The sequence below is a fragment of the Equus caballus genome, chromosome 6, assembly GCF_041296265.1.
Source record: "Equus caballus isolate H_3958 breed thoroughbred chromosome 6, TB-T2T, whole genome shotgun sequence".
Taxonomy (NCBI): Eukaryota; Metazoa; Chordata; class Mammalia; order Perissodactyla; family Equidae; genus Equus; species Equus caballus.
This window is the reverse complement of record NC_091689.1, coordinates 45,033,205-45,061,081: the sequence shown is the minus strand read 5'-3', so window position 1 is coordinate 45,061,081 and position 27,877 is coordinate 45,033,205. Positions and strand designations below refer to the sequence as shown.

Genomic DNA, 27,877 nt, shown 5'->3' with positions numbered 1-27,877 from the left:
GTGAGTGAAAACTGAATGAGGAACCAGATAAATAGTAATTTTTTGGTGGACAGACTCAATACAACATCACATAGCTCCTGACAACACTCAGCATTTCTGGGTGCTTCAGACAAAATGCATAACCTGAGTCTAATAAGGAAAAATATCAGAAAATCCCAGTAACTGACTTGGGTTTTTTTTTTGCTTTTTTTTTTTTTTTTTTTGCTAAGGAAGATTCACCCTGAGCTAACATCTGTGCCAGTCTTCCTCTGTTTTGTATGTGGGTCACTGCCACAGCATGGCCACCAACGAATAGTGTAGGTCTGCACCTAGGAATCAAACCCAGGCTGCCAAAGTGGAGGGCACCAAACTTGAGCCCTAGGCCTTGGGGCCGGCCCCTAATAACTGTCCTGTATTTTTTTTTTTTTAATAACAATGTCAAGAAAGACAAAAAGAGGATGAGGAACAGTTCTAGACGAAAGGAGAATAAAAAGACATGACAACTAAATGCAGGACACAGCCCTGGATTGGATGCTGGACTGGAAAAAAATAGCCATAAAGAACATCAATGAAATAATCACAATATTTCAATACGGTCTGTGGATTAGAGAACAGATTGCATCAATGTCAAATTTCCTGATTTTGATATTTATCCTGTGGCTATACACGAGAACATCCTTGATCTCAGGAAACTCACATTGAGATTTTGTTGGGGGAAAGGGCACCAAGTCTCCCAGCTTACTCTCAACTGTTCAAGGGGAAATCACGCAGAGAGAGAGAATGACAAAGCGACTGGGGCAAAACGTAGGCAAGTGGTGAATCCAGGGAAAGGATATACTGGAGTTTCTTGGATTATTCTGGCAACTTTTCTGTAGGTTTAACATATCAAAACCAAAAGGTTATCAAAACACACACACACCCATACATACATCACTATAATTATTCTCCATTTAACAAGAGGACACAGCAGCTCAGGGACAGGAAGAGACGTGCTCAGCCAAGAAACTACTAAGGCTTAGAACTTGAATGCAGGTCTTCTGACAACAAACCTTTCCCGTGTCACTGCCCAGTCGGGTCAGACTTAAATCAATCAACAACGACCCCCTAGTCCTTAGCATAGGCCACAAGGCCGCGCCACTCTCCCATGCCCTTAGCTCCCTGCCCTCCTTTCCTGTCACTCTCCCAACTCCCCTGGCCCGGGCCGAATATCAGAGCCTCATCTCTCTTCAGGCCTCGCTCGCCCTGCTCCCTGTCTGGGGAGCTCTTCCCCAGTCACGCCCTCAGTACTCCAGCGTCGCTTTAGAAAATCCATCCCTGCTCACCCTGGATAAGCAGCCTTCCTCCCTCCAGTCTCGATTCCTCCTGCCCCACTTCATTTCTCTCAACAGCACAGACCACACTCTCACAGGTTATATATTTACGTGTCTTCCCTGACAGAATATAGGCTCCACAAGGATGGGGACATGACATCGTCTATTTTTTGCTTACTGCTATATATTTGCAGTTCTTATAATAGCTCTCATAGTTCTTATAATAGTCTGGCATGTGTGTGCCATGCTCAAAAAATATATCTTGAATGACTAGATAAATAAACAAAGGCAGGTGATACCAATTAAATTTGCAACAGAATTTTTCTGGAAATTGACTGATTGAGTCTAAAATGTATACGGAAGAAAAAAGACGCACAGACAGCTAATACAACTAGAAAAATGAACAAGAGAAGGTACTCACCCGACAAGGTACTCAGCAGCAAAGCTACAGTATCTAAGATGACATTGTCATGGGTATACACAGCTCACTGAAACAGAATCAAGTCCACAGACAGACTCCCGCGAACATGGGCGCGTGGGGGTATGAACAGAGAACTGCAAGTTATCGAGGAAAGGAGAGACTCCCAATAATGGCGTTGGGGTAACTGTTTCACCACATGGACAAAAACATAAAACTCAGTTCTGACCTCATGCCACACAAAAATAAATTCCAGATAATCTGAAGATTTAGCATTCAAAAAATCCTCTAAAACTTTAAGAAAAAAGGAGATTATATATGACCTTATGGTAGAGGAGGCTTCTTAAAGACACCAAAACAAACCCCAGAAACCATAAAGGGCAATATATATGGGTTTGACTTAAAATGAAAAACACTTATGTGAAAACAATGCATGATGAACATATGTAAAAGGCAAGTAAGCTGGAAGGTATTTGCAATGTTACCCCTGCAACTCACTAAGAAAAAGCCACACAGTCCAACAGAAAGCCAGGCAAGGAATCTACACTGGTGGTTCACCGTGAGAAAATACTAATTGTCAATACACACAGGAAAAAATGCCCAGACTCATCAGCAATTACAGAAAAAAGCTTACTAAAACAACAGTATAATGTTTCTCACCTATCAGATTAACCAGATTTCATCAGACAGTATCAAAGATGTGGAAAATGGGAACTTTCGAATACTGCTAGTGAGGCTGAAAAACAGGACGGCCATTTTGAAGAACCATTCGGCTTTTGTCAAACTGGAGATGCACATTTTTTATGACACAGCATGAGGAGAGGTGCCAAAGGCTGTTCCCTGAAGCACTGTTTCTATAGGAAAACAGTGAATACACCTAAACATCCACTAATAGGAGAATAAACAAAATGTGGTATATTTATTCAATAGAATACACTGGTTATAAGTAACTAGTTCTATACACACCAACACAGAGCTCCAAGATACAACAGGTGAAAACGAAGAACACAGACAGCTTGATGATGTTTATGTACATTTTGAAAACACCAAAACAATATCATTTCCTTAAGACACTAGGTGAAAATGTAAAGAACGGGTGAACACACACACAGACTCAGTGCCGTGGTCCCCTCTGCAGGGCACAAGAGGGCAACAGGACCGCGAGGACTAGTCAAAGGAACTTCACCTGTATCTCAATGTGCTATTTCTTAAAAAAAAAAAAAAAGGTGGGGAGTTATTACTTTTGGATGGTGGGAATGCGGACATTTATCATTATTTGTCCTTTTTGGTAATTTTTCAAGTTTTCTTTTGCAGCATGCTTCCCCTGGGGCTCCACATGCGCTCTGCTCCAACACTGGAGGAAACTGGTGGCAGTGGACACTGAGAACAGCATAACACTGAATTTTATATATGATTTAAATGATGTTCAAAGTAAATTTTGCCTATACGTGATTTGAGCCTTAGCTGACCCACTTCAGAGATTCACAGCGTCATCAACATGATAACTTAAAACAAAATGCACCTAAAACACTTCCTGCATTTAGGGGAGGATTTTTGAGACCAATCGAACTACAAAATTAAGTGAACCAAAATCTCTTCTCTCCAGTGCCATCTGGTGGAAAAAAGAGGCAACCTCATCTGCACCTCCCACGGGGACCCACAGTCGCGGTCCTCAGGCCGCCATTCTTCTCAAGGAAGCGCCCTCTCTCACGCTGGGGTGACCATGAGGTACCCTAGCAACTGCTCGCTTTCTTTAGAGCCTTCCTCAAACTAAATTCTTCAGCCTGCAGGTTAGATCAGAAAGATCTGCTCTTTCATCTTCCCCTGCTCAGACTCCTTCTTTAATGTTTTTTAATCAGATATGCTTTAACTTCTCCCTCACAAGACCACTCTGTGATCACAATCTGCATTCATCCACATTTCAAACCCTCCAGAGTAAAAAATTGCAAAAGCTGATATCTATATTAAACATTTTAGTGTCATTTTGCTTTTACATAAACTTATGATGGCAAGCATTTTTCATTTAAAGGACTTTTTAAATATAACATACTGTCACTATACATATGCAGTGGGAATTATAAATACTTCCTTCTTGCCAGCACTGGACGGGATCGTAAAAAACATACAGTATTTTACCAAGAGCCAATAAAATAGGCTAGATTTTTCAGACATTAAAGAAAAATATCAATTAAAAAAAGGAAAAAAAACAGTAACAAGGTTATGAAACTCCCAATTTGCAATACTGAGTTCCTCCATCCGTTTACAAGCCAGAGACACAACCATGCGGGGTGTAAAATTATTCTGGAAAATGCCAACTGTACTCAGACACAATAAGTCAATCCTAAATGATTCTCCCTTAGTGTTTTTTTGTGGCTATGATTCCATTCGAGCTTTATGACCTGCTATGACAGACAGCTTTTCAAGTGTTTCCAAACCAGCACCAGCAGAGGATGGAAACAGAGTCAAAGGCACTCCCTCAGAGGCTCCACACCGTTAGCCTTTGATGTACGTTTACATTTAGCAAGTTTCAGTGACTCCATTCAGATGCTCCTGCAGGTTCATACAGACACACTGAACTGTTGGTTGGACTTCTCTTCCTTCCTCAAAGTTTACGATAAAGAGACTAATCCCCGTATTGGGGCTGACTGACACGAGTTCAGATCTGCTCACACTCGCTGGTAAGGAACACTTGAGGTCAGTCACAAGATAATCAAACAGGTTTCTCATGTAGGCGCCATGACTCACAACTAAGACACTGGCCGCTAACCCTGGAGCACTGCTGTCTGAATTACATGTGGAGGCACAGGTTTTTCCTAAAGGAAATGTCTTTGTCAAAGAAGTTTCCAGAGAGTTGCTTGGAGCTCCTTGGGAAAACTGTCCTTTCTCATCTGCTTCTTTCAGGATCAGTTGACAAAGAAATTCAAAAAAGTCTTTTCCACGCATTTTCACCTTCAAGAAAAGAAACAAAAGCTTAAATAAAGCGACACTAATGACCGTCTTAAACATGAACATAGAACATAACTGACTGAATTTTTTCTGTCATCGTCAGCACTACACAAGCAGAGGAAACCGTTTCTCTTCATTCAGTCAGTGGTTCCACAGACCTTTGTGAGCGAGTGCCCACCACATTTCTGGAACGACAGAGGCACTTCGGAGACAAAGATGAGTAAGACACAATTCCCCGCTCCTGACTGCAAAGCACTGAGTCTAGTTAGGGAACCCACAGACAATGGAAGCCCATCAAATAAGAGTGTCAGTCATGAAACTACATTTGGCACCCCGGTTTAGTTAGAACCACAACAAGGACAAAACAGTCTTTCCCTTATTAAATTACAAGAAAGTCTTTACAAGAAAATTGTGAAAATAAAGAATAGGGGGGAAACAACCACCAACAGTACAACTGGAAAGCAGAACACTCCAAAGAGATGCAAGCACGTGACGACGTCCCTCACCAAGCTGCAGAGGCTGTGACTGCTGAATTACTGGGCCTCTTGCTTTGCTCAGTCTCGCCTGCCGCTCCCCTTGAACAGCACCACACCTGCTCTACGGCCCACCACCACCACTGCTGAAGCTATTGCTTCATATTCAAGTTTTCCTAAGAGTCCCATCCAATAACACATTTCCTTAAACCCGTTATCCGTAATGACTGCCAACTTAATAATACACAAGAAAGACAGGATAGCTTAAAAAGGTGGAAAAGAATGACATGCTACCGAGTTGTTTCATGAACCAAACAACTTTCAAACTGCTTAGCTAAAATTTAGAAACATCCCATTTACACACTAAGTCAGATTTCAGCTCCTCCGACGCTGGGCAGTGTATCAGCGTGCACCCTGCCCCAGGGCTCCGTACCTGGGCTAAGGTCTCTCCTCCGGGTGGTGTGAACATGAGGCATTCTTCTCCGGCTGCTTTGGCCATTGCTCTCAGCTCACTCAGCGCCCTGCCTTCTGCAACTCCGTATTTCTGCAACGGTCCAAGAGACACAAGGGCGTCAAGTGAATTTTCAGTACAACAGGTCCAGGTTTATGGAAAATTTAAGATAATCATCATCCGGGAATCAGCTTAGTTTCCTTCCGTTTACTTGATTTTATCTCCTCTGAACTGATAATGGGAACATACCCAACAGCGGGCCACGTTCCCCTGGAAAACACAGTTGACATCTTGCATTGTACACTGTGTCCAGGTGGGATGTACCGAACATCTCACTCAGGTTCACTTACATAGACCGTGGGGCTTTACTGGACAAACACAGGGATTTGCACAGATTCCAGGGCAAGAGACTGACAAGTGCAAGGCACCAGACGGCCCCCTGACACCCACACATGCTGTCTCATTTGATCTAATCACAGCACTATGAGATGGTATCTTCATCTCCGTATTTATAGGTGGGAAAGCTGAGCTTCAGAGAGGCTGAGCAACTAGCCTATCTTCTCACAGGCGATAACCAGCAGAGTGAAAGTTCAAACCCAGACCTACGTGACTTCAAAGTTTACCACCTTTTTAGATTCATAAAGATTGAGCCTTAGCAAAGGACACAGAAGTCACAAAGTAAATACAAATGGCCAAGAAACATGGGAAATCGACCTCATTAGGAATCCATAACATGAAAATTAAAATGGCACTTTTCATAAGTTATTAAATTGGAAGACCAAAGAGACCGCTAATAGCTAGTGTTGATGTGAGAAAAAATTCCTCGTAGATCACTCAAGGAAGCGTAAATTGGCAAAGCTTTTCTGGAACCAAATTTAGCCATATTGATAAAAAGGCTTTAAAAAAGTACACCTTCAGCAATTCCAATTCTAGGAAATGTATTAGATATTTATACAAAGAATTAAGTACAAAGATGTTTATTTTAACATTATTTACATCAGTGGAAAATCTAGTCATGACCTAAATATCCATTAGTAGTAGGTTGGTGAAATAAAATTATGCAATATCCATATATTAGAATAATAGAGTCTTAACTAGGTGACCATACTGATGTGCATTTATGGGCACTGGAAAACAGAGTAAGTGAGAAAAGGTGGTTAAAACACAATACGTGTAGTAGGATCACATTTAGAAAAACACAAACATAATCAGACAGACAGACAGATAAATAGGCTTACAGACAAACGTGAACAAAAGTCAGGAGTACACATGACCAAAATGTTCACTGTGTTTGTACGGGGTAGCAATTTTAACTGTATTTTTTTCCAAGCTGTTCTGACCTTTAATTACCTACGATAATGGATTACTTGCATAATAAAATATTTCAAGAGACAAATCATTATTTATGATTTGCACTGATGGTGTCAAAAGACTGTAACACCACCATATGACAGAAATCCAACAGTAAAACATTACGTTTTATAGAATACATGCACATTTTGCCAGCTGCCCATGCAGTCCTCAGGTCCAAACTCTTACACCGTCAACTATATCTGGAGCAACCTCTACTACAAAGAGGGACATTAAAAACCATCACTTGCTTCGTTTTCACAAGAATGGAAACATCCATTTGTTAAATATCCCAATGCTACACTGAGACAGGTCAGGCAGCACGGCCAGAGCGAGGAGGAGCCCGGGACCCACTGCTCCCCGGCCGTGCTGAGAGCGCAGTGCAGTGGGGATACCGACCACGAACGGCGGTGAAAAGTGCCGCAATGGAGGGAGGTCCCGGACACAGACACACAGCAGAGACGTCCAGTGTGGACTTGGGGAATCACAGAGGGCGAAAGCCTCTGGGCGAGTGCATGTCGGCCAGGTTCGGGGAGCAAAGACTCCAGGCAGAGTGGAGGACAGAATCAGCAGCTCGGTGAGGGAAGGGCACAGGGAGCCTGGGTCACTGAGAAGAGCCCTGAGAGGCAGATGACCAGCGGTCCAGAGCATGGACTCCACGGCCAGCGGGCCCTGATCTGAATTGGAGCTCTGCCACAAACCAGCTCTGTGGCCCTGGGTGTGGATTGACCTGTGGGTGCCTCAGTTTCTACTTCCGTAAAACAGGGGTTAAAAAAGGAGGTTTTAAATCTTCACAACATCACGCTGCTGTGAAGATTAATAAACCGGAAGCACCTGGAAGAGTGCCAGAACACGGTGAGCAGCATGTGAGTGCTCGCTAATGGTATCCACCAGGCTGGGCACCAAGCACAAGGCGAGGGGAAGGAGGCAGGTGGAGACAACAGATGAGATCCCACAGCATGCTGAGAGCCAGGCTGGAGTTAGGACAACTTCTCGAAGGTAAAAGAGAAGGACTGAACTATTTTATCCAGGGCACAGCAACCAAACTTTCCAAAGATTACTCTAGCCGCAGAGTGGAGATTAGATTGGAAAAGCGGGAGCAAGAGAGAAAACAGGAGCATCACTGTTGCAGAGATCTGGACGACAGACGGCACACTGAACTGCAGCAGGATGGCGGCAGTGGGCTCACAGAGAAACGAAGGAGTCCAGGAACTCTTTAGAGGTAGACCTGACAAGATGATGATAGGGTGTGCAGTGTGCGAGACAGGGAAGAGTCAAGGATGAATGGTGTGAGAAACTGGGTAACGCAGGAGCGGGCGGAGAGAAGAGAGTGCTTTCCAGTGAGCTGGAGGCAGCGGCTACACAAACAGAATCAACAGTAGGCAGTCTGTTGTGTGGGTGTGCGGCTCAGATAAGAGATCTAAGCGACAAATACTTATTTGGAAACCATGAGCCCACGAAGTGAAATCATAGGAGAGGGTGAAAATACTCAGGGAGAGAGCACAGAGTGAGAAGAGATGGCCCCGCCCAACGACCACGTTTTCTTCTACTGGGCCTGTTCAGGGCTCCGCTGAACTCACATTTTTGCTTAACAGGTGAGCATGGGCTCTCAGGCACAGAGTGCGCCTTTGCAAGCAGCATTCATGCTGAAGCTCTCGTACCTTTGTTGAATTATAACAGAGAACACAAGCGAGTTATGGAAAGCAGTTCTTTAAAGGTGCCCTAGCCATTCTGTCACATTCCTATCCAGGTAGAGAAGGAATCACAGGGCTGGCAGGGACATTAACCAGCTTACAGGTCAGTATTACAGAGCATGCTCAAGATGCTGCTCTACGAGGAGACAGGGTCAAATCTCAAGTCTGAAATTGCTGGCTGGCTCCAGCTAAATCACAGTTTCAGAAAGACTTCTTTCTGTTGTACAAAATGGGCATAAGAAAGTCTATTCATGCTTAAAACAGCAGAGTAGCACTGGGAGGCTGAGGAGAGGACTTCTCACTTTGAAACGCTTCTGTACCGTGTGAAGTTCTTATGAGGACACCTTGCTTGTATAATTTAAGAGGCTTATCTCATAGGATTATATAATCAAGTAAGACCCTATCTACGAGAGTATGTAACAGATTCTTCACACACGTTAGCTGATTCTGCATCCCTAGCAGGAATGCATGTCATTTTCAGCCACGTGATAAACTGAGGTGGTTTATTGATAGTTCATGGAAAGAACACTACGTAAGTTACCTACCCTTTCTCGAAGTCTTGAATCATACTTTACTGCCATATCTTTGCAAAATTTGCTCTTCTCCAAAATCCCACACGTGGTCTGAAAATCAAAAGATAACTGTTTCTTTTCTCATAAAAATAACCATTCTGGCCAAAACAGCAATATAATACATGCCATTTTAGTGAATGAAAAGGAACTAGAAATAATCTTCCTTTGCAAAGCTTGCCTCTCCTCTCTACTGCTCATCCTTTGTCTCTTCACTCTGGATTTTCCTATTTCCTTCTAATCTGTCCTCTAGTTCAGAGGTCAGCAAACTCCAGCCCACAGGCCAAATCCAGAGGGCCACTTGTTTTTACAAATAAAGTTTTATTAGAACACAGCCATCCACGTGTTATTTATGGCAGTTTCACGGTCCAACAGCTGTGACAGAGACCATACAGCCCACAAAACTTAATATTTGCTCACTATCTGGCCCTTTACAGTGAAAGTTCTAGTTCACTAATTCTCCATTCAGGTGTGTCTAAACTGCTGTTAAACCTATCCCTTGAGTCTTCATTTCAGTTACAACTTCAGTTCTAGAATTTGCATTTGGTTCTCGTTTACAGTTTCCAGTTCTCTGCTGAGACTCTCAATGTTGTCTTTTATCTGTGCATTGAACGGTTATTTTAAAGCCTACGTCTGGTAATTCCCATGATTGGATAATGCCCGCAGCCATTCCTGCTGCCTTTTGTCTTTGCTCATTTTTGTTCACACTCCCTTCCCTCATTGGGTGCCTGGCTTTTTTCATTGACTAGCGACACTGTATTTGCAAAACTGCAGAAATCATTTCAGTCCACATTTGTTTTGTTTTTTAACCCTCTCCCCACAAATTGGACATTTTCAACATTACTGTTTCATATTGTCAATACCTTTACCCATGTCTTTGCTCACTATTCTCTTTTGAAACTCAGACCTTCCTTCTGGAATTATTTTTCTTCTTCAGTTATCCTTTGAAAATTTATTTACAGCCTGTTTGTCTGAAACGTCTTCATTTCACCTATACTCTAGAAAATGTCTTGCTGAGTATAAAACTCAAGGCTAACCCTTATTATCTCTCAACACATTAAAGAAATTATCAATATTGACAAATTTGTTGGTCACCTAATATTGGCCTTTGGTAGATGGTGTTTTTCCTTCTTATTTCTTCGGAGTTTTGCAATTTTAAGTGTAGATGTGGGTTTCTTTTTATTTATCTTGACTGGAATTTGTCATACTTCTTGCATCTGAGAATTTGTTATCTTTCAACTTCTATAAAATTAACTGTGACCTCTTTGAACGTCATGTCTTTCCCATTCTGAGACCTCATTTTGAAAGACACTAGACCGTCTCATCATGTCCTTCATGTCTTTTAAACACGTGCTTTTAGATCTATCATACTGTGCTACATTTCATTTACTATCTTATATTTACCTATAAGCTAATAATTATTTCAGTTGTGTCTAATCTATAATTTAGTATATTCACTGAGGTTTTTGGCTTTTTAACTTTTTCCAGATTTTTAAATCTTTATCGAAGTATAATTTACAATAAAATACACCCTATTTTAAGTACACAGCTCATCAAGTTTTGACAAATGTATACAACCATCTACATACCATCGAAATCAACATATACAAGAATTCCATCACCCCAAAAGATTCCTTTGTACCTTGCCAGCCGATCCCTCACAGCCTGGGCCCCGGGCAACCACTGATCTGCTTTCTGTAACTACAGATTAGATCTGTCTTTTCTAGAGTCTCACAGATGGAATCACACAGGAGGTGCTCTTCTGTGTCTAGCTTCCTCTGCACAGCATGTTTTAGAGACTCATCCACGTGGCTGCTGAGGTGTTTCCATCACATGACTACACCATCGTTCATTTACCCATCCACCTACTGATGAACACATGCGTTGCTTCAACTCTTGCCTATTACAAATAAGGCTGCTATTATCAAACAGTCGTGTATAGTCTTTGTGTGGACATATGTTCTTATTTCTCTTGGATAAACTCCTGGGACTGAAATTGCTGGATCAGATACTCAGTTTTGTTAAACTGTCAAACTGTTTTCCAGAGCATTTATTGTGTTTTACATTCTAACTAGCAATGTATGAGTTCTAGCTGCCATGCATCCTTTTACCTTTTCAATTTTAGCCATTCAAATGTGTGCATAATGGTATCTCATTGTGGTTTTAATTTGCATTTCTGTCGTGATCAATAGTGCTAAGCATCTTTTCATCTGTTTATTGGTCTTCCATACATCTTCCTTTGTGAAGTACCTGGTCAAATTTAAATCATTTGCCCATTTTAAAGTGGGATGTTTGTCTAATTACAGAGTTGAAAGAATTTTAGATATATATACACATCTATCAATATACAGAGAGGTGTATGTATATATATATGTATGTCTTTGTCAGATGTATACATATACACATTTTACATATATAATATACACATTTATAATTTTCTCAATCTGTTTCTTGTTCATGCTTTGTCCTAAGAAACCTGTGGACAAACCAAGGTCATAAAGACTTTTCTCTTGTGTTTTCTTATAGAATTTTTATAGATTTAACTTTTAGATTTGTTCTATATCAACTACAAGTTAATTTTCTGTATGGTGTGAGGTAAGGGTCAAAGTCCATGTTTCTCCACATGGAGAGCCCACTGTCTCAGCCTTTATTGAAAAGACTACTCTTTTCCCATTGAATTACCTTGGCACACTGTCAAAACCCAACTGACCAAAAAAACACAAACAATCAACTATATAAGTTTGAATCTATTTCTGGTCCCTCAACTTTTGCTTGAGAGAAAAAGTCTTTATTTCACCTTAATTTTTGAAGTATTTTCACTGGGTACAAACTTGGAAATTTTTCAGTCATTATTTCTTCAAAATATATTTTTTTATCCTCCATACTCCCTCCCACCCCACTTCCGTCTTGACACTTCAACTACATGTGTAGTATATTGCTTGATATTGTCCTATACTTCACTGAGACTCTTCATTTTTTTTTCAGTCTTTTTTCTTTTCATAGACAATTTTAGTATGTTCTATTTCTGTGTCTTCATATACACTGACCTCTTCTTCTACAGTGTCTAATCTACGGTTAATCCCATCTTGTGAAATTTTCATTTCAGAATATTGTTTTTCATCTCTAGAAGATCAATTTAGTCCTTTTTTAAATATATATTCGATTTCTCTCTTCATTATGTTCCTCTGAGCACAGTTCAGCCTCACTATTAAAGGTGTGATCCTTCTGAAGTCTACATTTTATACTCTGTGTATTCAACAAAATGTCTCCGCTTTGGTTGGTGGGAACCCAAATGGTTCCCAACCATGTGTGAGCTCTAGAAGTGTCTGCTTAGGGCTCCCCAGTAATTGCTCTCCCCGCTGAAGCTGTGCTGCTGGCCTCATCCAGTCTCATTCTCCGCACGTGCAGATTAACAGTCCCCGAAAGATTGGAGGGGATCCCTAGACATGTCTAGAGTTCTTTCTCTGTGCAGCTCTCTCTTCCAGTACTCCGCCCCACGAATTTCAGTTATTTTAACCTCCCCAAATTCCAAGCTTTGTCTCCTCAACTCACTGAGTCCCCTGGACTTTATCTGGCTTGTCCTACCAGAGCCTGGAAATTGTTTCGGCCAGAAAATCAGGACAATCCAAGGGCTGCCTCATTTGTCTCACTTCATTGGGGATCACAGGCCTATGCTGCCTGAAGTCCAATGTCTGAAAACTGCTGCTTCACACATTCTGTCCTGTTTCCTTGTTGTTTATGGGGGTAGGCTACATTCCAGCCCTGTTACTCCCCAACGATTGTCACAAAAGTCTCCTTCCATTGAGCTTTTAGATGTTGATTTGGTTCCTGTTTAAATCTCTGGGGTCATTTGTATAGTAATCTGTTCCCTAAAGATATTTCAAAAATGTCTTTTATTTCCTTATAGTAACAGTTTTTTGGTTTTTTTTAATTTTAATTAAGATTATGATAGATTACAACCTTGTGAGATTTCAGTTGTACATTATTGTTAGTAATGTTGTGGGTACTCCACTTCACCCCTTGTGCCCTCCCCCCACCCCCCCTTTTCCCTGGCAACCACCAATCGGTTCTCCATGTCTATATGTGTAACAGTTTTTTTAAAATTGTATGTGGTAATTCTAATATCTGATGTCTTTATGGGTTAAAGTCTCCTGTCTGTTGCTTCTGCTGGCTCTCTCCCCCATGACATCTTCTCTGTCTTTTTTCAGACATTTCCCCCCAAGCTACTCTAATTTAAAAATTACCAAAATAAAGTAGGAAAATAAAATGAAAAGAAAAGAAGTTCTGTCAGAGGGAGGCGAGGATTGGAGGTGATGTCTGCGTGCGATTTAACTCCCTACAGAATCTGGTGGCAGATTCTTTTTCAAGGTTACAACTGTCGAGACTTTTGACTCATCAGCCTAAACCTTGACTCTAAACTTACCTGCTTTGTCCTCGTGAGGTCACTGGAGAAAACATGGGTAAACTTCACATTCTTAAGAAATATACCAGCAGCAGCTGCTTGTTTAAACCCAGTTTCTGAAAGAGGCTCATCCACTCCTTGTCCTGTGGTGTTAAGAGAAGCAATAATAACATTCAAATACAAATATAAGGGATGAAAATAAAATCACATGGAAGAGAACATAAATAGCACTTATCTATATTTTACTAAAATATTTTCTTGATTAAAAAAAGAAGGAGGGGCCGGCCCCGTGGCTGAGTGGTTAAGTTTGCGTGCTCTGCTTTGGCGGCCCAGGGTTTACCAGTTCGAATCCTGGGCAGGGACATGGCACCACTCATCAAGCCATGCTGAGGCAGCATCCCACACAGCACAACCAGAGGGACCCACAAGTAAGAATACACAACTATGTACCAGGGGGTTTGGGGGAGAAAAAGGAAAAATTAAAAAAAAACAGATTTTCTTGGGTACTTTTCCACATAACTTTTCAGAGAACTGACAGCAAGTAAAATTAAGCAATAATCCTATAAAGGCTCAGGTATTCAAATTTTCCTAAAAGAATGTTTGCCTCATGAAAATAAATGACGAGAATTCCCGTCTCAAGCTTTCCCCTCCTTCACAGTCACCCATCTCTCGATCAGCTGTGCTTTATTAATGCCGGCTCTGAGCTTACATTCTCAACACATGTGTTATGGTTGATGGAAGGACCAGCACCGAAAGACTTTCCTTCTTTATCTCCGTTACCCAAGGGTTCCATATTGTATTACTTTCCCTCCCTTCCTTCTTCCTTCCTTTCCTTTTTTCATTTAAAAAAAAACTCTGAAACCTTGATGTCCAGGAGACAGGCTGATTAGACACTCTGACAGGCCCTCCTACTACAAAAGGACTAAATGTGTGTATGTGGGTGTGTGTGCGTTGTGTGTGCTGTTCACAGGTTATAAGGAAAATCCCTAAAAGGCAAAACAAAGAGGCCAAAATACCCTGATCTGAAACTTGAATATTAACACGAGAAAATGGAGCTGCCATGATGCCAGAGAGAGCAGGCGGTGGCGGGGGAGGAGGCGGCCGCGCGGGACAGCAAGGGGGGAGAAGGGAACTCAGCCTCCCTGGCGGCCAGGGACCCTGTAAGGAGCCTCACGCAGTCTCAGTCAGTGGTAAAATCAAACACACATCATCTTCAGAGCGAGTCGTTCTCAATAAAGGCTAACAAGTTTTCTACTGATCTACAGCAAATAATAGTTCAGTCACTAAGTTAACGCACAAGAAAACAACCCATCACGAATGAAAGTCAGCAGAAACAACACAAAACAGATTTAGAACTACTGATACAATTCAGACATTGAAATCAGCAGATAAAGACTATAAACTGTGAATCAAACCGAAAAACAAGGGGCCGGCCTAGCGGCACAGTGGTTAAGTTTGGGCACTCCGCTTCAGCGGCCCAAGGTTCACGGGTTTGAATCCTGGGCGCAGACCTACGTATCACTCATCAAGCCCTGCTGAGGCAGCATCCTACATACAAAATAGAGAAAGACTGGCACAGATGTTAGCTCAGGGCAAATCTTCCTCAAGCAAAAAGAGGAAGACTGGAAACAGATGTTAGCTCAGGGCCAATCTTCCTCATGAAAAAAAACCCCAAAAAAACATAAAGATAGAATCACAAAAATAAGCAAGTAACAAGAAGCCATCAAAAACAACCAGACAGCTTTCTAAAAGAACCAAACCAATCTTTTAATAATAAAAAACAGAATTGCTGTGGGGGAGGGAGATCCCTCAGTGGATAAAGGAGACTCAGGTACACAGAGGCTTAATGAACCCCATGAATGGGCTGAAGGTATTGCTCAGAATGCAGCACAGATACAAGGAGATGGAACAAATCTCCAATATATCAGAGACACAAAGAAAAAAGTGAGAATTCCTAACACACATCGATTGGAACTCCAGAAAGAAAAGAGAAAATGGAGCAGAGGGAATAGGAGATAATGGCTGAGAACTGTCCAGAAATAAGACATAAATCTACAGATAAAGGACACACAATGTACACCAAGTAGGATAAATTTAAACAAAAAAGATCCCTCCTAGACATATTAAGGGAAACTATAGGATACCAAATCAAGCAAAAGGTTTTAAAAGCAGGTATGCAGAAAGACAGATTACCCACCATGGAACACCACTTTGCTGGGGAAGACTTCTTAACAGGAAAATGGAAGCCAAAAAAGCAAAATACTATATTCCAAGTGCTAAGAGAACTGTCAGTCTAGAATTGTCTAGACTAAAAAAGACTGAGTAGAATAAAGACAGAATACAGAATTGTCTGGAACAGAAACAATGGAGACTATCTTTACTATCAACTGATCTACACTAGGGGAGCTTTCAAAGAAGATACTTCAGGAATGAAGGTTTGAGATGCAAAAGAAACGAGGAGAGAAACTGGGTAATGTATACGTAAAGCTAAACAAATACTGGCTAAATAAATTAAATAATAATGCCTATGTTGTGCAGTTAAAAAATGATAGGACCAAGATATTAAACAACAGTAATGTAAGTTCCTTGTTATTTTTCAGGACAGGGGCTATTAATCTTATGCTTTACTAGCTATGAATGGTAAACATTTAAAGGTAACCATTAAAAGAATGGAAATGGTTTATCATTTCAAAGACAGTAGGTAAGAGAAGAGGGAGTTGGATAAGAAAAAGAAAAAGAAGCACTTACGAAGTAAAAGCAAGTAAGAACGAAAAGGAAGACTAGAAAAAGGGAGAAAAGAACACCAAAGAAAAACAGTCCAAACAGTAACCAGGAAAAAAGTAAATAGACTACTCTTGCCAATTAAAAGACATATCATTAAAAAAAAAGAGCCAAAATCAGCCACCTACTACTTATGAGGTAACACCTAAGACATCACTAGACAGAAAGGTAGAAAGAAAAGGAACGGAAATAAATACCAGGCAAATTCCAGCCCCAAACAGCTGGGGTAGCTATATCACCATCAGAACAGCAGGACTTTACAACAAAAGTCTTAGTCAGGACTGTCAGGATCACTAGAAATAATCAATGATCCAATTCACTAGGAAGATACAACTATTTTTAGACTTGTATGTGCCTAATAAAATAGGCTCTAACTATATAAAGGCAGAATATATAAAGCAGAAACTGATAGAATTTGAGGTATTACAAGACAAATTGGCCATCACAGTGGGAAATTCAACATATTCATAAATCAGTATTTAGGTCATGCAGGCCAATCAGTAAATTTACAAAATTGGTAAAGTATAGAAGATGTGAACAAAATCGAGGTTGATTATTTGAAATATAACTCCAAATCCGAAAATTAAGAGAACACAGATTTTTCTCTAGCATACAATGGTAGATTTATAAAAACTGACCATGTTAACAACTTTAAAAGAAGTCTTATCAAATAAACCATATTGTCAGAACGCAAACAATTACACTGGAAGCCAGTCACCAAAGATGAAGAACAAGAACAAAACGCCCAGTCATTTGGAAATTTCAAAAGCAGCTGGAAATAACTCACAGATTAAAGAAGAAATCATAATGGAAGTTTAAGACACTTGGTGCTGAATACTCATGAAACTGCTACATATCAAAACTGCAGGTATGCAACCAAAATGGTACTTAGAAATATCTAAGCCTTGAATGCTTAAAAAAAGAAAAAAAGAGGCTATAACTTAAAGAACTAAACATCTAACTTACAAAGTTTGGAAAAGAACACAAAACAAACCTAAAAGACAAGTGTGAACACAAAAACTTTTATTCGTGTTCCACTGTCAGCTTCTAACAAAATGCGACAAACAGGCAGTACTGAAGGACGAAGCAGTAGGGAACACAAGCCCAAAGGGTGATTTGGGCAAGGCACATGTCAACAGAAAACAAAGGTTCACTTAATTATCAGACGAGCTTCCAGAAGAGGGAGTCAGGCTCAGTGGGTAGGAAAATCAGTTTCTGCAAACTGCAGATGTCCCTAACCAAAAAAATAAACCTAAATGCTTTTCGAATCACAGCACAGAAATAGCACGTCTAGCTGAAAGCTGATCCAAGATATTCTTTAAAAGCCAGACTAGCTGGATCATAGGGAGATTAAAAGATCTGAGTCCAAATTAACAGGACAAGGGAGGGAGAATCTGTTTAAAATAAAGCATCAATCTCATGTGAGAATAGCAATTCTCTTTTTAAACCTCCTCTTTGTTACTCCTAAAAATAAAATAACTGTCTTAGCAGAAAAATACCATTAACACCAGCCAGTAAACTTTATACATCCAAATACAAAATCATTTTAAAACCCAGCAGTTATATTTTAAGACAACTAGACCCAGTATAACTCTTTAATCAGCTGACTGGGCCACTTTGAAGCTCCCCATAAACAATCCGGAGCCCCGTCCTTTACAGCCAACTCACTTAAGAGACTTGTTCCTCGTGCTTACCAACTGCTCTGATCATACGTCTGCGACTGTGACGCTTTAATTCTGTAATCCCAATTCGCAATGCGGAGCCCAGCCCAGTCCACCTGCCCCACCAAACCTGATCAACTCACAGATCACGTTAACGCTAAAGGAGAGAGCCAAAATAACAGTCAGAGTATACCAACCTTGAAGTATTTTCTCCTTGTTAAATCTTGTTTCTCCACTAAAATAGAGAGAGGGGAAAAAACTTTTAATATCAAATTAGGTTATTTTGGGGACGAGAAAAAAAAATCAGCAATGAAAGGTAATGATACTCAAAAAGACGGCATATCAATTTTGTAACATACTTCATAATCTAACCTATAAAATTATAATTTATTCTAAACTAATATTTGCAATTATCTACTCTAATGTACTTAACGAGCTAAGAATTTCAAACTGCCTCAAATTAAAATGAATAGATCATAAATCAATCTTAAGTGAACTGCAGGTAGAAAATTCTATTAAAATATATATATAATTTTTGTTAAATAATCTTGTTATAATAATGTTGACCAAAACTACCTTCCCAGGCAGCAGGACCAAAACATGAAAGTCAGTCCGTTCACTGTGAAGGAACAAGTACGGGGAATCTGCATGGATGGGAAAGCAGCTCGCAACCCTTCAAATCCCCTGCCTTCTCTAGTTCCTAGATCTTCTCCAGCTGTTCCATTTTGTAGTGCCGAGAACTAGCTTGACGATCGCAATGAAGAATGGAGGTTTGGGTACCACACTTTTAAGAATTAGAAAACCAAACCAAAGCAAAACAATTGTGAAGCAACCAGAAGAGTGAAAGGACTGGAAACTGTCACAAAATAATAGGCAACCAAAGCTGGAAGAGAAGACAGTGGAGGGGGGTGGGTACCTGGCCAAGACTGGAACAGGGGGGACCTACAATGAAAGCAGGCGTCAAATGCACGGAAAGCTATCAAGGACAATTCAGGTGACACTCCCTGAGCTCCGTTTACGTGCTAAGTACAGTGCCGTGCAGGGGAGACACAGAGATGCAAAAGCCGTGTGGCTGCCCTGGAGAAAGGAGCCGCCTTGTTCTGTGTGGACACTGGACCTAGAATTGGAAATAGTGGGTAAAAACAGTAAACAAGTTTCCTCAGAGCAAGTTATTTTCTCACTTGGAATCAAATGTCTACAGCCCATATTTATATCCTTCTATGTCAATGAGAGGTGAAAATCCTTTAAAGTAAACTTCGTTGCCCTATATCAGGCTTGAGAAAAAAACTGCTTTGGCTCTACACTTACCAGCTGGGTTAATCTCAAGCGCCTCAGTGTCCTCGTCTGTAAATGGGGATAATAATCACAGGACTCGTGATACTCGAGTGAATATAGACAGGTAAAGCGTTTAGAGCACTGCTTAGCTTTTAGTAAGCACCCAATAATTATAGTTGTCAGTCATTTTTGGACAGAGCTACAGAGAAATCAAAGATTTAGCTTAATGCATTTTTAATCTTTTAAAAATGCTGAAATAAACAATATAAACAAATAACATAACTATAAAGCCAACACCCACATAAAACCACCCAAGCTAACAGATCACTGCCAGCCTCCTACGCCCTTTCCCACCACAATGCCCTCCCAGCCCAGTGGAACCACCACCTGGACGTCTGGACGCTCTGTGCTTTCCTTTCCAGCCCGTGAAGAGCGTAGATTAGTTTGCCTGTTGCTGAACTTTATAATGAATTGCGTCTTACTACAGTCGTTCTCCGTCATCTGCAGGGGATACATTCCAAGACCCCCAGTGGATGCCTGAAACGGCAGAGAGTACTGAACCCCATAAATACTATAGGCTCTCCTATATTAAGTACTTATCACACACTGTGGCCGTAACTTTTGCAGCCTGGGGTGCAACACAAAAACTAGCACGAATTACTTTTTCCTTGTTCACAATTTCACAGTTAGAAGATTGGTTCTTACTGTAGATCTGAGCAACCTCAGCATACGATTTTTTTCTTTGACCTTTTCACTTAAAGGAAGCACTTTATGGCTTCTCTTTGGCATCTCCGAATTGCCAGCATCTCTACTCTTGCACTTTGGAGCCATTATTAAGTAAAATTAAGGGTGTCAGAATACAAGCACTGCGATACCACAACAGTTGATCTGAGAACTAAGACAGCACTAAGCGACTAATGGGCAGGGAGCACATACAGCATAGATCCACTGGACAAAGGGATGAGTCACGTCCCGCCGGGATGGAACGAGATTTCATCATGCTACTCAGAATGGCGCACAATTTAAAACTTATGGATCGTCTATTTCTGGAATTTTCCATTTCATATTTTTAGACTGCAGTTGACCACAGGTCACCGAAACTGCAGAAAGCGAAGCCCTATATGAGGGAGGGCTACTGTATATGTAGCCTTCTGTGTGTTGCTTTTTTGGTTCAACATGTTTGTGAGATACTTCAAGACTGCTAAGTGGGGCTGTACTCCCTACATTCTCATTACGGTGTAACACGCCACTGTAAGAATTTACAACAAAGCATTCATGTGTTCTATTGTTGATAAGATATTTAGATTGTTTGCAGTTTGGGGCTATGCTGCCGTGAATGTGTTTGTACAGCGTGCATCAGACTCTCGAGGGCAGTGGTTCTTAAAGTATGGTCCCGTCCCAGCGTCACTGGCATTGCCTGGGAACTTGTAAAAACAAAAGTTCTCAGGCCCCATCCCAGACAAGAATCAGAAACTCAGAGGCTGGGGCCCAGCGATCTGTGTTTTAATAAACCCACCAGGTGGTTCTGATGCACGCTCATGTTTGAGAACCACTCAAGGATTGGTAAACAACTCTTTTTGTACACAGTTTTACTGGTATACAGTCACACCCATTTGTTTATATACTGTTTAAGGCTACTTTCACACCATACCAGCAGATTTGAGCAGTTCAGACAGACTGGCCTGCAGAGCCTAAACTATTTACTATCTGGCCTTTTAATTAAGAGTGTGCTGACCCAAGCACTAGAATTGCTGGGCCACAGGGTATGCAAACATTCAGCTTTACCAGACACTGAGAATGTGATTATACCAATTTATACCACACTGCCGTGCTCCACATCCTCACCAACACTTAGTCATGTAAGAGTTTTCAATTTGTGCCGATCTGGCACCAGAACAGTTTATTGCGCCTTGATTTTAATTTGTATCCCTGATTACTATGAAGGCTGATCCTGCTCTGTTTTCAAGGGAAGCATCAGTTTAAAAAGTAAAAAGTCTCACATGGGATTGATTTACTCAGATCCAGAAGGGAACTCCATCAGATCTTAAAGCCAGAATCACAAACTCAGGTCTCTGCCTGGAACATTGTCCCTTATTTACAAAAGACAGTTGCCGACCCCTGCCTAGAGCAGTGGTTCTTAAACTTGAGCATGTATCAGAATTCCGTGGTGGGCTTAATACAACCAAGACTGCCGGACCCGGCTACCATGTGCTCATTCTCCAAGACCCAACACAGGCAGCCAGCTCTTTTAGGTAGCCTTCCCTCCTCAGTACCATTCTCCACCTACCTATCCTATTTTTAAATACCCCACCTCTCTGCTCTCATTTTACCAGGGCACTACTACCATAAGGTATCATCTGTATGCTAATTAACTTTTCAGTTGTGTGTCTACTCTGGCTCCAGTTCCTTAAAGGCAGAGCCAGAGGTTGCACCACCCTAACATGCCACCACCTGGAGAAAGTTCTGGAAAATAACAGAAGCTCAGTGTACGTACTCTGCAATGGAAGGTCATCTGGAAATACCAAAGTGACAAATCTGTTTACCCTTTGCTCCAGCAACCCTATCACTGGAAATACCTGCATTCATCCCCATTTAAAAGAATATTTGCTACAGTATTATTTCTAATAGCAAAAGATGGTAAATAACCTACAAGTCCATTCACGGGGAACTGGTTACAGTAACAAACAGTGGGATATCTACTTAATGGAATACTATGTAACTGTGGCCCCTGAAAAGAGAGAGATTGTATCTAAAAATATGGAGAAATCACCAAGATACTTTATTAAGTAGAAAAAGCAAGATGCAAAATAATATAAAGAGACTATCTTTTTAGAAAGAAGAGAAATAAGAATAAACATTTGGATACGCACAAAGAAACACTGGAAAGATACAGAAGAAACTAATAAACATGGTCACCTACGGGGTGAGAGAAGGAGAACAGGAAGACTGGCAGAATTGATTTGATTACCAAATATGTGGAATTATTAGCTTTAAAAACTATATGACAAGTAACTGAAATTACACAGAACTAGTTACCAAGGATTTGCCATTACTATCGTTGTTGTCGTTAATATTAATGAAAGATTTCTTATACTGCAAAATTCACTCAGAATCATATAAAATGGTTGTGAAAGAGGATATTAACCTCTACCATTCAGACAGACAAAGCCTCCAGGGCAATGATGGGAAACTACCATTTCTGATACAGAAAATGGTTCCCAAACACTAAATTCACTTCCGATCCCAGCCTCATGGTCTTGCTGACACCAAGAATGAAAAAACTGCTGTTTAAATACAGGTGACATCCTCTTTAGATAGTGGCTTTGTGGCCAAGTTCAATTTCCAGCAAAATTCAAAGAACCACCCCCCTCAATCCCACATTTACTTTTATGCAGGAACCTCAAAAGGTTTTGCCTACTTTCTGTGGATCACAAGCTCTCTTGCTCATTTCATGAATTTAAAATCAAGGGTGAGGGGAAACTTAATAATTTTGCCAGTCCAGGTCTCTACAAATCACAGAAAATCAGCAGAGATGATAATTTTTTGTATGCCTGGTAAAAAGCTCAAGATCTTAATTTAATCCCAAGAGCTGATTTGATAAAAAAGATTCAGAATAAAAGATTATATCATCAAAATTGTCATCTTATAAAAAATGGAATCTCACCACTTTGATAGCTTTGTAATGGCACTGCCCCACCATCTAACCATTTTTGGTGAAAGGAGAAAAAATAGCTATAATATAACAAAAGGTTTCCTTTAGCTTGAGGTCAGTAGAGACTGCTGCAAACATTATTCTATTATTAACCTTCACTGGCATTCTAATGGGCATTTTGCCTTCAAATCACTTTATAAATATTACAGAGTAGGACTCTAGAAATAGAATTTATTTCCAAAAACATTCATAAATATTTAGCTTTACAGCTTTTATCAGCCTATCAAGAAGTTTGTATAAATCCTTGAAGCAACCATTTAAAGTAAGTGTTCTGGGGGAGTGGGAGAGAAAAGCGGGTGACTAAAATAGTTTTACTGTTAATCTACTTCCCAATTAACCAAAGTTTGGCTTGTGACAGTGGCAGAGAAGGTGGAGGGAAGCTGAAAAGTCAGAGGAATATATTTTGAAGGAGTTAGGAATAACACCACTCATTTTCAAAATCTACAGTGTGACCCACTTCCAAAACAGAACACTCGACTCTGCAAGAATCCAAATGCTTATGCCAAGAAGTTGTCTTATGACCAGCCATTTATAGGCCTACAAATATGCATCATCCGTTTTGTAGATTATCACACTGTTCTTCACTTAAAAAGATATTTTATTTTGTTAGTTCTGGTCTATATTCTATGGCATTTCTTTAGAAATCAGATAGAAATCTTAATTTCCCAATCATATCATTTTAAAAGTTCAATTCAATAGACAAGTACTCAGTTTGCCACGAGAGAGACAAATCATGAGAAATTAGTATGCATTTGGGACAAGTTTTCAAAATATCCATGCTTTAGCGTACACGGAAATGTAAAGCCTCACCTACCGCTTGATCATGAATCCAGCTTTATCCTAATTGCTCTACAACAATTAATTCACTTTAAAATATAGAAGATTTCAAGGATGGGTAACACAGAGTCTTTCCCTAGATGGTTGAGGGGAAAAAGAATATAAGATACCCAACCCATGATATATTTTTGTTTACATAGAGATTAGCCTTGGTGGCAAAGGATCTCCCAACCGATCAACTCCATTCCCAGAAAACAAACATCACAGTAACACAACAATTACATACGTCTCTGAAAGTTTACAGACAATCTAATATTTATTTTTCTCGCTTTGTTAATGACCAGAACAATGATTAACATTCAACAAAACGTAAGTTAACTGATGCTAGAGGTAGAGTAAGAAAAACAAATCAGTTTTGCTAGCAATAATTTCACTAAGTTATCAACTTTAAGTTATTAAAAGTAAATTAAATTCAGTTTGTAAAACTTTAAGAGTTAAAAATAGAAGTGAAATTTGGATGATTTTTCAGGCAACTGATTGCAAACACCTACAAACACCATTTCAAGGGAACTAGGGCCTTCACCGTGTTGTGTAGGTGATGGAAATGCCAACCTACCTACTGGAGTTGTCAACACTGCTGTGCCACATAAGATCATGAGAACTTGCAGTTTAACAATATCAGTAAACTTCAAGTTCGAAATGTTGGGCATTCTACCCCAAAAATGATACATACTGGTACTTTCACTTCCAAATATGATGAAGAAAGATAAACACACATACAGTAACAGCACAAGATTCATAAAGAATTCAGCTGACTTAAAGAAAGCGCTTTTTGAAAAAGTTTTCTTGCATTGTCTGAAGAGGCACTGTTCAAGAAAATCATCCAACTCTTAAAAAACATTGATCGTGCCTTCAGCTCCAAAGTATCTGACTATCTCAAAGAGTTATCCAGAATCAGGTAATAGAAAACTCAAGCGCAGATTCTCAATATTACGCTAAATGATCCAATCTCGCTGATTCCAATAAGTCATTATATTTAACTATGGTGATTATCAATCAAGATACAAATCGCTTCTTCTCCTGAAAGAACCACCAATTTTTAGCTTTGAGAACTCTGAAAGAGAAAAGAGAGATGATCTAAACAAGAAAGCAGCTAACCCTAACTCTAGCAATTATTTCAACAGCTTCATTCCACTTTCTCACGAATAAAACAGAACAAAGCAAACTATTCTTATCACTCTTCACCATTATATTAGGAGAAATAAAAAGTAGCCTCTAAAATGGCTGGTGATATTCAAAAAATCTACAAACACTTTGCTTTAACCCAATAAACTAGGAGGCGGAAGGGTAGGTACAGTGGTTAAAAGGATGGGCTGTAGAGTCAAGTTGCGTTGGTTCAGATCCTGCCTCCCCAGCTTGCCATGTACTTTAAGTAAGTTACGCACGCTGTGTGTTCCCTCACTTGCTAATTCAGGAGCAATCCTTACCTAACTGGATTGTTATCAGAAGTTAATTACAACAGGGCCTAGCACATAATAATTTATTAAGACTTTTTTTATTTTTATTTTTTGCTGAGGAAGATCGGCCCTGAGCAAACATCTCTGCCAATCTTCCTCTAGTTTTGTATGTGGGACACCACCACAGCATGGCTTGATGAGCAATGTGTAGGTCTGTGCCCAGGATCTGAACCCACGAACCCCAGGCCACTAAAGTGGTGCACACGAACTTAACCACTATACCACTGGGCCAGCCCCAAGACTTATTTTTTAATTGGTTTCTACAGAAACCGTATGAGGAATCAATTAAAAAATCAAGCCCTTCTGAAGAAGCAGAGAAGGGATAAAATCCACACTCATATAACTATTGTCTATTAAGAATCTAGATAGGGATCACCTGATTTTTCAAGAGGGCGGTTTAACTCAGATGTTCCACAACTTCTGAGCTTCAATTACATGCCAGACACTGTGCTGACTGCGTCAAGATATCAGAAACTGCTCTAACATTGGAAGAAAGGACAATCAGGACTCTGGTCCCTGTTCTGCTACTGACTGGCTGTATGACCTTAAGTAGGTCATAAAATGGTCATAAAGCATTCTAGAAAATGGAGAGAGGTGGTGGAGAAGAGATAGAGAGGAACTCGATTTCTAGTTTAGTTATTAAAATCCTGTGTATGGTAAAGGGACAACTTCAGATGGTTCCCAAGATTGCGGTCTTATAAAAGAAGAAGACAGAAAAGATGGCAGGTAAAGTCAGCTTGACAAGGTTAAATCATATTAGTGTCCCTTGTGAGCTCCATGAAGTCAAAAATGGTATCTTATTTGTCTGTGTAACCCAGTCCACTGGCACATAGCACCTACGCAAAATGCTGGCTTAGTAAACTACACAGACATATTGGAGGACTAACCACATTTTTATTAGAGCTGTCCTTATAGAAACAGAAGTTATTTCATTCTCAGATATACTTCTTCCCCTCCATTGTGCTACACACTTTACCTTTCTCCCATTTAATTCTCAAACTAACGCAGTGAGGTAGGTACTATCATTATCCCCATTTTATATATAGCGAAACCGAGATCGGAAAGATTAAGTCAGTTAACAAAAGGCCAGGTTAGGAGGCTCCTAAGTGGAGCCTGAATCCTAACCTAGGTCTATCTTGCTTGAAAAATCTGTGCTCTCTTAACCACCTTGAATTTCACTTCCTATTAACAGTCGGCAAAGGAGTGTTGAGAAGGAAAAAGATAAGAAACATAAAAACCTATCAGCATTTAGCTCCCAGTAATGTTAAGATAAAAATATTTGTTCGGGGTGATGCGGTAGGCTGAGATGAGGGCGGAGGCCCCTTTTTCTCTCTCAGAAATGTAATCTCTTGGGGGAAGAAATAAATCTCAAATATATGTCTGTGGGGCTGTCTGTCCTGGCAAACAAGGGGGAACAGCAGAGACGGGGAGAGCGGAAGGCAGGCAGCCAGCTTTAGAACTCTCAGCCTTGGACGAGCTATCCTGCAAACTCTTTAGGATCCGCTGGGGACCAAAACGGTGCACTGAGAAGTCCAGAGACAAGGCTGTCTTTCTTGAGCTTTAGCTCTGCCACCAAGTGGCCGGGAGCCTTGATCATTTTACACTCATCCAGCCCTCAGTCTCCCCCTCTGTAACACAGGACTGACGTTATCTAACACCTGCCTTCTGGCTCAGCGTTGCTGGGGGGAGGGGAAATCGAAATGGAACAGCACGTACGAAAACACCTGGAAAATAGCCCGGTGCAGGCTACCCCTCTGAGGAGTGAGCAAGCAGGGAAGAGAGGGGATGACAATCAACGGTCCCTTCACCCACTCCAAAACACACTCAATAAAAGGCACCCCGCGACAGCAATACTCACTGCCGGACAACGGTCAGAGCGAAGCGCGTCATCATGCTGGCCCCGGACGGAGAGGAGCACAGGCCACGGCTCGGTCCCCCGCCCAGCGCCGCCGGCCGCTCTGCACTGCGGGCTCAGGGCGCCCACACCACTTCCGCCAACCCCCGCCGGCCTGCCGGCTCCGCGGCCATAGGCCGAGGCGGCCGCCTACGTCATCTCCCGAAGGCCAATCAGGGCGGTGGGAAGCCGACAGGTCGGAGGAGACTGGTGGGAGGCGAGGCCCCGCCCAGGGCCGCGGCGCTTGCGCCCCTGCGCGCGGGCCCGTGATTGGTGCGCGCAGGTGCGGGCGGGCCCGCCCCGGAGAGCGCGGTGGAAGCCGTTCTTGCCCGGGCAAGCTCGAAAGCTGGAGGCTGCGGATAGATAAGGCAGCCGACGCCCGGATTTGGGGTTGATCTGATTTCAGGCTGGACTGCAGCCAGGAGTCTTACCTCGGTGGTGTACAGCCTAGTACAGTGGGCCCAAGGGGCTTAGCTGTTCACGCCTGCTGAACACCTTGGCTGTAGGGTCCGCAAGGTCTGCGGACTTAGACCGACCCACGTTCAGTCCCCAACTGCGCCTTGACAGACGCCCTCCTGGAGCAAGCTTTAGTCAGGCTCTTTTGAACCCACTTCTAGACTAGGCCTCACGCCCCTGTGTTACCAAAGAATCCTGCTCAGCCAGGATAT

At 41.2% G+C, this 27,877-nt stretch overlaps 1 protein-coding gene across 1 annotated transcript; it reads right to left on the bottom strand.

Moving 5' to 3' along the window:
* Positions 1-425: 425 nt before the first annotated feature.
* Positions 426-27,303, bottom strand: TIGAR (TP53 induced glycolysis regulatory phosphatase). Its single transcript, NM_001301264.1, is given in 6 exon segments — positions 426-4,656; positions 5,560-5,670; positions 9,167-9,244; positions 13,614-13,735; positions 18,232-18,269; positions 27,174-27,303. Coding segments are annotated over 6 exon segments (816 nt in total). The 5' UTR covers positions 27,209-27,303; the 3' UTR covers positions 426-4,224.
* Positions 27,304-27,877: the final 574 nt, after the last annotated feature.